This window comes from Carex rostrata, chromosome 17 (assembly GCF_964058835.1).
Source record: "Carex rostrata chromosome 17, lpCarRost1.2, whole genome shotgun sequence".
NCBI lineage: Eukaryota > Viridiplantae > Streptophyta > Magnoliopsida > Poales > Cyperaceae > Carex > Carex rostrata.
Genome location: NC_135934.1, coordinates 8678719 through 8693448, shown reverse-complemented (window position 1 = coordinate 8693448; position 14730 = coordinate 8678719). Strand labels below are relative to the sequence as shown.

The 14730-nt window shown below is 34.9% G+C and overlaps 1 protein-coding gene across 1 annotated transcript; it reads right to left on the bottom strand.

Moving 5' to 3' along the window:
- Positions 1-1957: 1957 nt before the first annotated feature.
- Positions 1958-7121, bottom strand: AT-HF (HIS HF). The gene is made up of 19 exons (XM_078318678.1): positions 6933-7121; positions 6634-6716; positions 6358-6452; positions 6030-6133; positions 5305-5474; positions 5088-5202; positions 4869-4927; positions 4706-4744; positions 4507-4605; positions 4136-4198; positions 3973-4035; positions 3793-3875; positions 3594-3702; positions 3283-3336; positions 3091-3178; positions 2941-2978; positions 2739-2844; positions 2471-2637; positions 1958-2331 (listed from the first exon to the last, which is right to left on the bottom strand). Exons 1-19 carry the CDS (start codon positions 7051-7053, stop codon positions 2194-2196), a joined length of 1794 nt encoding a protein of 597 aa, XP_078174804.1. The 5' UTR covers positions 7054-7121; the 3' UTR covers positions 1958-2193.
- Positions 7122-14730: the final 7609 nt, after the last annotated feature.

Below are 14730 nucleotides of genomic sequence, written 5' to 3'. Positions count from 1 at the left end.
CCATCTTTCATAAATCACAGCAAATAGTAAGAAAAATTTAAAAATAGTAAAAATTGGTATTCAGCAAGTTCAATATAAGCAATTTACTGAGCTACTTAGTTCGAAGTTTCAAATGCGGTTTTATGAAATTTGGCTAAGTAGCACTTCGGTCGAAGTGCTTCCAAAAGCATATTAGCCAGTCTCTATGTGTGTGTGTAAAATTATTCCAATTGAACAATTTAATTGAGTTTATAATTAGGACACTTGAAACTAATATAATGCAATACCATTAGTTCCAGAGACCGAATCGTCTGCCCCCCGGGGGGCAAGAAATTCCTGCCCCCAGAGTCACTACAGGTGGGCCCTCATTTAAAAACAATAACAGTAGTTAAACCCATTAACAGTAATCGGTCCCACTCCACAGTGATTCTGAGAACAGGAATTTTTTGCAACCGGGGGCAGGAAATCCGGTTCCTTAGTTCCATAGATAGTGTTGTAGAAAGATCATGCAACGGGACCCACTGCATTGATTTCAACATTAATTAATTTACCTTTCTTCTCTCATGCCTATCACTCTGAGTCTGCTGGTACCTAGCTACAAAAACAAATTTGTTTTTTCTTCGTGTACAGGACATGAAATTGGATAAATTACATGAACATAACTCTATGATCAAAAGCGACCTAGACAAACATATACATATTGCAACACAAACAAAACAATGCATATATAACATATATTTAGTCCAAAACATTTGCCATGAGATGATGAGAAGCTTTATATATCTATATATATATCTATGTCGGCAATTAAAATTTGCAGCGATTGGTTAAAATAAAATAGAAAGAAGAGATGTCTTGTCAGAGGTAAGGTCTGGAGTGTTCGATTCAAAAATAGAAAGCCACTTGATAGAGCTGTATCTTGGCTTTGCTAATTATGAAATGATATGAAAAGGCATGCTATGGAGTCTACATAACATGTCATGTGGGGCCATTTCTTCTTCCTTTTTGCCAAGCCGTACCTAATGAATGGTTACTTCCACTGTGCATGCCAATAGTCCCTTTGAATTCCAGTCCCAAATTCATGTCATGCACCACAAATGTTTCTGTACTATATATATTTTAGCACCATTTGCTTATTTACGTCTTTTCGTTTTCCTAATTAGTATATATTCAGGAGTAGCCATTCTCTTCTATGTATATATCTGGCTGTTGTCAAGTCTAGTATATCTAGAGTACATTTGGTTGCAAAATAAAAATACTTAAAATAGTCAAATAATAATAGTTTTTTATTTGTCTTATTAAAATAGTCAAACCTCAATATCTTTAAAAATAATTTATTCTAATAAGACATAAAAAATTAAATTCACTATTATAGTATTTCTAATCCAACCAAACACCGAATAAGTTATTCCAAATAGCCTAACTCCCAAAACAGTCTATTTTTAATCCAACCAAACACACTCCTAGAAGCTAGCATACATTCATTGTTTTCAGTTATATATTTTCTCTAGATCGATTTGTTTGACTGAAAACAATGAATGTAAGGGAAGGTTTGTAGTTTGACAGCACACTTATATATGGCATGCTAGCTTCTAGATATTCATTGTTTCAGCACACTTATATTTGTTTTCAGTTATCTAGCTGTTATATTCATTGTTTTCCCTTATATATATTAGGGGTAGCCATTTTTCCCTTTTTTTTTTTATTTGATGAAAGAGATCGATGCTTGTTAATGCCATAATATAAGGGAAGGTTTGCAGTTTGACAGCACATAAACAAATTAAAACAAAGAAGGGGACAATTAATATTTGGAGCGTAGTATCAAAGAATCAACTAATTATCTAACTAATTATATTTGGAGGGTGTAAGGGACGGCATGTGGGCCAGTGGTACAAAAGAAAAGCACGTCTAGTCCATTTCTAGGTTTTCCTTGAACTATAAGACAGAATCCCTACTTTCGTCTAAAAAAAAAAAAGTATAAAAATATAGTAATAATATATAGTTGGGCCAATACCAATAAAGGCCCAAGCCCATTATTGGAAAAACCTCAATTTGGAATCTTGAAAAGATAACATACATCATAATAATAAATAATGGCAGTCCAAACCTGTTACATTTTATCAACCGCATCAAATGCCAACACGTCCTCTAACAAATGCATGAGTTGCTTTTCTTATTTCTTCACAAGTCATTATTCATAAATTGATAGGAACCCTAAGCTGGTTGTACCACCACAACAGTTCTTCTCGGGCCCATTTCGGGTTTATTAGATTGACTTGTCTGTTCCGTGGGCGGCGTTCTCACCTCCACACCTTTCTCCAACAAATGCTCCTTCACTGATTGGATCGGCACCTGGGGAAGAACAAAGAAAGAAAGATTTTTTTTTTAAAAAAAAATTAATTGTTGTACAATCCAACTTTTAAAATGTTTAACAGCCATACAAAGAGACCTGGATGTATTGACAAACACTTAAAAAAAAAAAAAAGGATACCTCGTTGCGGTGGAAAATGCCAGCTGCAAGTGCAGCAGAGGCATTGGTTTTTTCAAAGACCTCAGAGAAGTGTTGCACCACCCCAGCCCCGCTGCTTGCTATGACCGGTATTGTCACAGCATCTGACACCAGCTTTATCAACTCTATGTCATACCCTTCTCCCTGGCCTATACACGCAAAGAGAATCACAAGTATTACTCGTATTGAAAACAAAAGAGGATAAATTCCATCACACACAAATTAAAAAAGAAAAATAAATTATTGCTACCGTCACAATCAATGCAATTAAGAAGAATTTCTCCAGCTCCGAGTTGTTCGACAGCCTTTGCAAGCTCATAAGCTCCAATCGACCTACCCTCTCTGCCTCCTTTCACCTAATTCATTACATACAACAAATGGTCGGTACATCTCTTAATTACAACACAAACTTTACTACTTGTTTAATCTGGAATCAGATATTGGTACTGTACCGTGCATTGATACCATGCATATTCTTCTCCATTTGGTCCTACATAACAAGTTTTATATTGTTAGACAATTAGGCAAAACCAACAATATCACAAAAAACTTCATTCAACAAAAAGTCGCAAGTTTGTGAAAAAATAACAATCAACTGTTACCTGGCTTTGTCAACCTTACACTCTTAAATTTGACCTCATCTGGGCTTTTGATGTAAACTCTCCTAGGATCTATACTGACAACTACTGCCTAACATATATTTATAAGAAAAAGGTTATAATAAGAAGTATAACAGGTCATAGTACCCAGAAAATAATAGTTAAAATTTATACAAGACGAAAACAGGAACAAACCTGATTGCCGTAGACTCGCGAAATCTGCTCTATACTAGTCTTTCCAGTTTTTGCCTGAAGCAACAAAAAAATAATTATAAAGTTTTTATCTAAAAAAGGCCATCTAACTCCCTAAGAATTTTAAATGTTAAAACAATTATCACACCCCAACTTGTTTGGGACTAAAGGCTTGGTGGTTGTTGTTGTAAAACAATTATCACAATACATTCTTTTGTCTATTCATTAACTTAACCAATTTTGATTTGCACCAATTTTATTTTGTTTCGGTGTATGTCAGACTAAGTGAAGTAACACATTCGTAGAAAACATACTTCTGTGCATAAGTACTCTTCAGCAGCAAAGACGGCATCACTTCCAATTGAAACCTTATCAGCACCTGACCTAAAATACTCTGATGCCACTTCTAAGCTAGTGTAGTACCTAAATCCAAAAGCCAAGAGAAACACTTTAACAAAAATAAAATAGCCAGGGATAACCAGAAAAAAAAAATGAGTGTAAAGAAATATAAACCTGCCATTAGCATCAGTGAAGTCTCTGATACCACCACCCACTGTAAGCGGCACAAACACATTTTCTGAAGCAGACCTCAACACCTTCATAGAAGCATATATCAGACTTAGTTATCAGGCAAGGAAAACAAAAGAAAGAAAAAAAAGTAACAGGAATTTAAAATTGTAACATGGGAAGAACCTGAAGCATAGGCAAATCTCCTAAAGGAAAGTCACGAAATCCTGTTATATTAAGAAAGCTAACCTGACAAGATAAAATGAAATTTTGAAAACCTAGTGTCATGAGTTCTTCAAATTGGCACAACATTTTGCTGTTAGAAAATATAATTTAAAGCACAATATACCTCGTCAGCACCATCTTTGTAATACTGACTTGCCAGCTCTACTGGTTTCCCAAGGTTCCGGACCTGTTCATGGAAAAACAATTGATTATTAAGATTATGTAAACAATAGCAACCTAAGGGTGTTTTAATGAATTAACAATTTTATGAGTTGACAACAACATGACATCATAGGATTAGTCTTGAATTCTCAATAGGTTTGCCTAACAAATTATTTTAGCATTTAAGTTGACATGTATCCAAAATTCCAACAACACATGATATTCATTACATTTGTAAACACTGGTATTATACCCACAATTTTTTTTATAAATATATCTTCCCTCACATACCAATAACAGAGAAAAATAGAAACAAAAATAGCAGAAATAAACCTCATTTTCTCCAGTAGTTTCTCTGACGTCATATTGGTCACCTTTGGTGACAACTAGATCCCCTTTGTCATTTGCTCTCACATCCAGACATGCTATCACCTGTTGATTTTTTTCCCCAATTATTAGTGCTTAAAAAAGGAGTCTTTTTTTCTCGTAGTAAGCAGCTTCCGACTAAATTATACAGTAATGGTAAATTTACCCTCTTTGCCAGTTTTGATGCTTTTCCTGGAACCAAGGTCTGTATCAGATAATGAAAGCCGAGAATAATAATTAATACAGTTCAAACTGAAAAATATAGTATTCAACAAGCAAAATCACAAACTAGCATACATAGTGGCATGTAATCTCAAGCAAGACTATACCTTTATACCAGAAGAGCTTGACTGTCTAAGAAAATTTCGTAGTATGGAAAGCCCAACAGCTGGAATAAGAAACACACTCTAATTTTAAACTTCAAATCTCAGGGAAAACACAGATTAAGATTGAATTGTTTTGCAATCACAAGGAAACCAAGCAAACATTAAGTTTATACTAAAATTGTACAAAACAAATGGCATGTGTGTGTGTGTGTGTGTGTATACCTCCACTTTTTTCGGGATGAAATTGAACAGCATTTACATTTCCCCTTGAGACAGAAGATACAAAGTTCTCTCCATAATTGCAAAGGGATGAAATCCACTGCTTATTGTCATCAGACTGACAAATAAACAAATTAATTACAACAAAGTGAAAATGATTTAGTTGTAAAACTAATGTTAACAGAAAAAAAAAATTAATATAGAGTTGAGTGCTGAGTACTGGCAGAGCTCGATAGGAGTGAACAAAATAGACATGCTGGCCTTCAATTCCTTGTAAGATGCCAGAATCTTTAACAGGTTGCAAAGCATTCCAGCCAATATGTGGTACTGCTAGCCCTTTTGTTGAGTCGAAACGTCCAACTGTACCAGGTATCACTCCGAGACCTTTCACTACCAAATCATAAGAACAAAAATATGTTTATATATTTTTTTTCATCAATGAAGGCATTGAGCCAAAAAGAAAATGCGATAGTATGGTACTGGTAACATAATACCATTTCATCTGTTACAACTACATCACACTCCGTATACAACAGATTTTACCAATTGAGCAATGGTTTCTGTGAATGTTCTATTAAATCTGACTGTAACAACCCTCTGCTAGTGCAATTAAGCATGAAAGTAACCTAATTTCTTCAATAAACCCTCAACTCTGCATTTAAGCAGAAATGAGGCTCTCAATTAACTCTACTTGGGCCCAATTTCTGCAAATTACGCTGTTAAATAGCAAACCGACCAAGAAAACAAAAAAAAGGGTGTAAAAACAGTTAAGCACAGAATCGCATAAGTCAGCAAATGGTGGTTTGTAACAAGTTAGATTAACAGTACTATCAGAAACCATAAATATTGGCATGTAATACAGTGAGGTAATAGCTGCCGAATGCCGTATTGGGTTGTTTGGAAACGGGTAATGTGAAAAAGGGTTGGATGTGGAAAAGAGAATACCAGGGCCATTTTCTTCACTGGAGTCAAAAAGCAACTGGAGGCCAAGACAGATGCCTAAAAAGGGCTTGTCTTTCTCTATATACATGCGTAGCGCTTCCCCCAACCTAGTTTCATCAGATTAAACAGCAGGAATCAATCACACATTACAACCAATAACTAGGCAGGTGACATACATAATGCATTCAGTGTATAGATTTGTGGCTCCTAAGTACAGTAATCGACATCAATATTGAAACTTTGTTCATTTTGTTTCATTTTTCCCTGATGAATGGAAAAAATGAAGTGAAAAGGTGCATGCGAATGTAAGTAGAGAGAGAGAGAGAGTCACCCATTCTGGTTGAGCACTTCCATGGCTGCACCAAAGGCACCGACACCAGGGAACACCAATCGATCGGCACTCATGATATCCTCTGCCTTTTGGACCTGTTCTTCATATAAATGAAAAATATAAATAAATGGAGGAGCTAAAACATCATCTATTAACTCAATTCATGATCAGATCGGACAGACTAATTAATTCTTAAAGAGAGAGAAAGAAATAAGAGTGTGCAGAGTGTGTGTGTTTGAGTGAGGGAGAGTGAGAGAGATGAGATAGGTGACTGACATCTCTGATATTGAAGCCAAGATGACGAATGGCATTGCGCACGCTTCTGACATTGCCGGCACCATAGTCGAGCAGGGTCACGGCTGTTTAATTTTTTTTTTAAGAGTTCACAACAAACCACCGATTAACATAATCCAGTGATTAAAAGGGCAACAAACCAAATAATTAACCAGCCAGGCAAGTAGGGTAAGCATAGATAAGAGTAGAGGTAATAATTCTAATGTAGGGTAAGGGGGGGAGAGAAAGCAGTAACTGAGTATAGCGAAAGTAATTAACAGTAGAAATAAATGCATGCATACTTTGGTGAGAGGAGGAAGAGGAAGCAGATGCACGGACGGTGAAGGAGCGCTTCGATCTTTGCGAATAGCCGGCGGTGGCGGAGGAGGGAGGTCGAGACACAGCACACGGCGCCGCCTCCATCTCTGCTCTCTAAATTCTATTTCTCTAATAAATTCACCGTTTCATTTCATTTGGAGTAGGGGGCAGTAAATGAGCGAATTTAAGCGAGTTGATAAATAAGCGAGTTAGAAATGAATAAGTTTTTAATGAGTGAGTCATGAATTATAAATACTAATTATCATAATTTATTTAAATAAAATATAATAAAAATCTAACAAAAATAGAATAATATTACAAAAATCAACAGTGTTATCAATACTTCAACCGTAATACTTTCAGAGCTATCGTCCTACAAACAATAATAAAATATAACAAAAATTAATAGTATCATCCAACAAAGTATAATACTTTCACAGTAACATCAATAGACAACAATCAACATATTACAAAAATATAATAATCCAATATAAACTAACAACAACACTAATAAAAATTTAACAGCTATCGTGGCAAAAATTATGAATATTATACAGGATTTAATGAGGCAAGGCTGATGTGACAGAAATTTATTTGGAATTGAATGTAGCAGGAATTAGATGTGGCAAATCCTAAATGAGCGAGTTATGAGCAAGTTAGGGTATACTTATGCTCGCTCATTTAATAAATGAGCGAGTTGATAACTGGACGAGTTTAAATGAACATTTAATGAGCAAGTTATGAACGGCTCACGAGTTATGAGCAATTTACTTAATCCTAATTTGGAGGCCGCTTCTCTTCTTTTTCTTTTTATTTGCTGTTTTCAAAAGCAAGGGTCTCTTATTCTCTTACCAAGTTTATTCTCAAAAAATTATCTTCAATCTACGAGGTTAAATTGTTCTCTTAAACTTAATCTACTTAAAAACAATTAAATTTACGGTTTAAATTCTCAACTTTATTTTTTTTTTCAAATTCATTTTACAAACATGCAGAACCAAAAATAATGTTAAAGGCCAGCACAACACAACGATCAGTGGCGAAATCAAGAATTTTATCATAGTTAGACAAACATATATAGAAGAACAAATATAGTTACAAAAAAAAATTCAACATAATAAAAAGAAATTCCTTGATCTCATAAGAAGCAAGACTTGAAAAAAAATTAAAAATTCATATAGAACATTTAGCTCGTCAAGTAAATTTTAAAAAATAAATATGGTTCAACTTTAATATTTGAACTCACTTGAATGATTTTTAAGATTAAGCTCATGAGTTTTCCTCCATGATGATGAACCTCTTAGATTTAGGGGTGTAAACGGATCGGATAATATTCGATTTCGTCCGGATTTGAATCCGGAAAAGTACTAAAATTATCTTATCCATATCCGTATTCGAGACTATTCGTATCTGTATCCAAAAAATTATAATGGATATGGATATGGTAAGACCTTTAACTATCTGTATCCAGCCATTTACACTTTTAAACCACAACAAATGTGATATATGTTCTTAAATTGATTTTTTAAATTGCATATAGATATATATTTTGATGAACAATATAATACTATGACATAATTAGTGACTAATATTATAATAATAATATAATAGATGTTTTGTAACTTACAAGTTAATTATGAAAAATATCCATATCCGTCCGATATCCGATCCATATCTGTGACTGTTACGTTACGGAACTTTAACAATTAAATTCCGATTGATTTGAAAGCAAGTGTCGAAAATCGTGCTAACAAAATAAAAGTTTAAACCTTAATTAATGATTATCTAAATAAGTAGGTCAAGTGTGAATCGAAACCGCGTCGAAATTTTGAGAATTTGAGACTTTATAGGCTCAGTGCGTCCGTACTGGTGGTGAGTGCGGGTGGCTGACCCGCACTGGCCTCTGTTTGCCTTAGATTGTTTTCTGAATTTCTCCTCAGTGCGTCCGCACTGGTGTGAGTGCGGATGGGTGACCCGCACTGACTCCAATTTCTCTTTTTCTCCAAATCTGACCAAGTCCTGGGTGCGGGTGACCGACCCGCACTGAAATTGAGTGCGTCCGCATTACGCTCAGACATTTCCCTTGTTCAGTGTCGTTTTCATGAAAATTTGACTAAGTACTGAGTGCGTCCGCACTGGAGTATTCTTTTCTGTATTTTCCACGCTGCTGAAATTCTGCCAAGTGCTGAGTGCGGGTGATCGACTCGCACTGAAATTGAGTGCGTCTGCACTCGTATATATTTCTGTGTATTTTGAAACTGCTGAAAATCTGTCTAAGTGCTGAGTGCGGGTGGCCGACCCGCACTGAAATTGAGTGTGTCTGCACTCAGGGTATTTTTAACCCAAAACCCATATTTTCTTTTTTCTCTCTTTCCCCTCCACTCATTTCCCTGTTTCTGTGTGTGCTCTGCCCAAAGAGAAGAAAAGAGAGAAATAGCTCTCTCTCTCCCTCTAAACCGCACCAAACCTCAGGAAATCGAAGGTGGAGCCGAGAAATTGGTCGTAGATCTCTCATAGCTCTCATATTTGGTATTTCTTTCTCTCCTCTCTCTCTCAAAAACCCGAATTTCTCGATTTCTCAGATTTTCGTTTTAAACCCGAGATTTGTCGTTGAACTCCTTGTAGACTTGTTCCTTGAGCTTCCTTGGATGTTATTTGTTGATTCTTTCCCCAATTTCATCTCAATTTTGGATTTCAATTTTTAGGGTTTTCGTGCGAAAACCTAAAGTGGGCATAATCATGAATTGATTAGTTTAATCCAACCGATTAGGTTTGTAATCGATAGGGTTACCTCTTGATCTTGAGTTTCTAGAACGTTTAACAGCTAATTTGAGGTTTTGACCAAATTAGGGTTAACCAATCGGCAAATGGAATTGTTGCGGGAACCAAAAATAATGAACTGGTAAAGGAAGTGCTACCAAAGTGAAATTGTATATGGTTTAGAGGACCTAGATGTAATTGTGTGAGATTTTTAGTAAGAAAAGAGAAATCAAAAGAATCGATACCAAAGCATAAGAATTGATTAAGGAATCTATAAGCCCTAATATAACTCGAATAGACATCTCGACTGCTGAACAACGATTAAACCAAGTGTATGTGTAATATAGGCGTAGGCTCGGTCGAGCAAGACTTCGCGGGACATTTCGAGACGTCTGATCCATAAGTACGCGATACGCTCGTCATAATCAGGTGCGAGATTCTTGGACTTGTTGTTAGTTTGTAATAATCTAGAAGTCAATAATACGATAAGTTAATCATAAAGCTTTGTTCATGAATTGAATGTTTATTTATATATCATTTTGTTGCCTTGAGTATTATTGCATTTGTGGATCATTTCGAGTTCATGACTGAAATTGTGAAACTCCATAATATAGATAATATATACTCTTAAAAGGTCACTGACCAAGGTAATTAGCAGGAACACTAATTACCGCTATAAGGTTAGTATGTGGATTAAAAGATGGTTAAGTTTTACAAACCACCTGACACGAGATGTCATTTTAATCACATAGATACATGTTCTAGGAACATGGTATTTGACAGACCCCGAATGAAACATTAAATAGAATTGTGTTCGTGTCATTTATGTTTTCATTCAGTGTCAAAGTTCTACAGTATGAGGTATTTATCGTTCCCACTAAGAAATATATATGAGTAAGTGTTATCTAACGCTGTCCGTAAAAAGCAGCCATAACGGTAGTATTTCCATATATATAACTTAGCTGAGGAAGTGATAGTCTGCCAAGAATACTACTTGTCCCTCGTATCTCTATACGAGCTATAGCATCACTGGGCCCCTTGATAGAGTTAGATTATCTGCATGCGATATAATTACAAGAGTAATTATATTTGATAATCTACTCAAGATCAAGAAAAGATACAGTTACCAAGGATGACACACATCTACCTTGAAACTGATCTGATAGTTATGAGACAGAAGAACTGACACAAGTAAATTGTTTACTGGATCGTGATATTGTACAGTACAGCATCATCTATGTAATTGGATGGTCATGATGTGTTGCCAGATGCCACCCATGACTAACAGAAGTTAAAACAGTTTTAACTCTGTTTACCAACATAACACAGATCCTATTGGGTCACACCATATAGGAGCTACTCGGAGAATCTTACTGATTAATTATAAATTGATTATAATTAATATTAAGATGGTTATAATTAATTATACGTGATATAATTAAATTATAAATGTCATTTAGAATAACAAGCAGAAACAACGGTTAATTTATAAACGTACACGTTACGTTGTATAAAAGTTACCGAACAATAACCGAAAAGAAATATAATTGTACATGACAATTATATATATATGATTTGGAATTTTAATTATTAATTATGGGTTTGAATTATGGATTTAAAAGCCCAAAATAATCAAAGCCTTAATTAAAATTAAAGGCCCAAAGTCAAAGCCCAAAATCAAATCCCAACACTATTCATGCCTTAATGGGCCAAGGGCAAAATGGTCTTTTTCCCTTGGTGCCGACTTCCCATGTGTTGACATGTGTCATGTGAGGTGGCAAGGGTTTTGGTCATTTCACATGATAAAAGGATGAGGTGTCAAGGGCTTTTGGTAAATAGATTTGTTTTGAGGGGTATTTTGGTCTTTTGCAAACCTCCTCAAAAGTCTATAAATAGAGGGGTAGGGGTAGAGAGAAAGACTCACTAATTCACGTGTTAATCTGATTACTTCGTTAATCGGTTTTTCTCTCTTCCTTGATTTCGGTTATTTCGAGATTAGGAAATAATATATTTTGTGTAATCCTGCGGTTTAGCTTTTAAGCAAAACCGAGTTACTTCGGGACACAAATATATTTATTTCATCATTTTCTCGGTGAATAGTGTTTCTGCAGAATTTCGCGGTTTACGGTATTTCTGGCAGAAGAAGTAAATTGCTCTCCGGTTAGTCCTGGTGGATAACCAATAGAGGTATCACACGTGTGATACTACGAGTCGATTCCATCCCTGGTGAGGCTCTACTCGCTCGGTCTGCATTCCAACTGAGATTTGGAATCAAGGTATAAATTGTTATATTAATCTATTTAATTTGTAAATAGATTTAATGCTTTAGGAAATCAATTATGGAGTAGATCTGTAAATAGGATTAAACGAATCTTCTTGATTCATTTAATCCGTAGCTTAAGTTAGATGTAAAAATTTTTGTTTTACTCTTTCCGCAGCTTAAGCTAATTAAATGGGTTTGAACCGTTCCAATAAGACCCAACACTTGTTTGATATTTCATTTTCAGGAATTAAACTGTTTATTCGTTTGTCATGTTGAATGCTTAATTGTTGCATATTTTGGAATTCATGTTGTATATTGATTCTTGCATAAATGAGAATGATTTGAATTGTTCGGTTAAGGTTATTTGACATGTTGGTATGGTTATTAATTGATTAGTTCTATTAAATGTTCTATATGTGAATGAATCTGCCAGGCCGACCTGTATAGGTGGCTGGATAAGGTGACGCTGCTGACTTATGCGTTGACCTGTTATGAATTTGCCAGAACGACCTGTTTAGGTGGCTGGATAAGGTGACGTTGCTGACTTATGCGTTGACATGTTATGAATTTGCCATACCGACCTGTTTAGGTGGCTGGATAAGGTGACGGTGACCTATCCGTTGACCTGTTTAATGAATTTTGCAAGGCTGGTAGCTGACTTTGATTCTATTTGAATGAAATTGCAAAGTTGAGCAGTATGGCTGACTTTGAATCCGTGTGATTGCATTTTGTCAAGTTGACCTGTATAGGTGACTTGTAACCGGACCTTAGAAAATGGTTAAGCCAAACAGCTACAGATGGGTGTCAGATAAAGGGTCCAGCTCGGTGGGACGTCTGTAGGTGACAGTAACCCTACAGACGAGGGTTTGATAAAGGGTCCAGCTCGAAAGAACATTTGTAGTTGTTACAAGCCCTAATGTGTCGAGTTAAGCCAAATATGTATTGTGTTTGAAATTCATCTTGAAAATTTCGTAAACTGTGATTCGATTTATTATTTGTTGTCGAGCATATGCATTCCTATTTATTATGAATATGAATTGATTTGAATTGCTATGGTTTGGGTTTCATTTTTGAATATGGAGTTTGATTGCAAGTCCAATAATCTAACCATGGCAAATTTCACACTGAGAATTTATTCTCACCCCCACCCTTCGAGATTATTTACAGGTTTAGGTGCGACTGATTCCGGAGAGGCACGCGAGTAGTAGGCCTTGGTAGATTACCTTCATATGACCCTAGATATGTTTTGTTGTATAGCTTTAGAGTAGGCCTCATGGTTGGTATCCGGATGAGATACTTTTGATGTGTTATATTCTGACCAGACTGTGTACTCTGATATACATATATTTAGAAACTTGTTTTATTTTATTTATTGTCTTGATTTCTTGATTAATTGCTAATTGCCTTGTAAGCATACACGGTGTTGTATGCTTACGGCGGGGCACTGTTGCAACCCGTGGCCGCGGGGTGTGACAGTGACATTTAATATCCGATCCGTATCCATATATGAGACTATCCATATCCATATCCGAAAAATTATAACTGATACGAATACGGTAAGACCACTATCTAATCCATATCTGACCGTTTACACCCCTACTTAGATTTGATCTCATAATAGCTCCATCAATACATCAAATATTTCATTTCTTTGTTGTTGTTCTAATAACATTTCGATATCTTCTATCTTCCCTCCATTATAAAAATTCTTAATTAAATTTTATAGAAGATTTTGAACTATTCAGAAACAATAATTTTACATCTATAAAAAAATAGTAAAAAAATTGATTTCCAACTACATTTTAATATAGAAATCATGTTAAACAGTTTGAATCAACTGTTTTAATATTAAAACAAATATAAGAATTAATGTAAGACATAATTGAAATATAAAAATAAATACCATATTTATGTTTTGTAATTTATCTCTTATGTACGGATTCACGCTCTTATGTTTTGCTCTAATATAAAAAAAGAGTACCTAAGTTTTTCGATAGGATAGATAGATCCGGAAAAATAAATTCTGATCTAAACTTTGGAAACGAAAAGAATTTTCGGATCTAAATTTTTGGAACTATTTTTGGAACCGAAAAGAATATTAGAGCAAACTGTTTTATTATGGTCCAGAGAGAATTCCAACACTCATGTTTCAAAAATAATTATAGTCAGCCTTTAATTTTGTTTTAAAAGAATCCCAACTAATATTTTAGAAAAAGGATCTTTTATATAGTCTAGCACTATGAACACTTCGCTTATTTTGTAATTTTTATTAGTTTCTATATGAAACGGGCCTTGCGCCTTATTTCAAAAAATATATATATTTTAGAAAAAGGAATTCGGTACACTTTATGTTTCAAAAAAGCTCAACCACTAAAATAAAATAAAATAAACCTTGGATCTGAAAAATAATTTCGGTTCCAAAGTTTTAAAAGAGTCAAGGAGCTACGATTGAAAACAATCAGGATCAGAAAACCAATACTACAACCAAGATGATATAATACATTTTATTAACAAAAGAAAGGTGTGTTGTGCACTTTGTAACAGCTCCATATATGCAGAGTGGTAGTTACAACTATACCATTTAATCATACAAACTGCCATCTGATCGCCACTTGAAAAGTTGGTTTTATTCTGTAAGCTCCAGTCGAAACTTCTCAAGTAGTTAACATACACAGGTACAATTAATTATAACATGATTTTATATAATTTAGATGTAAAAGCTATCTATTGATGTTATAATTATTAATGACTTACATGCTCTA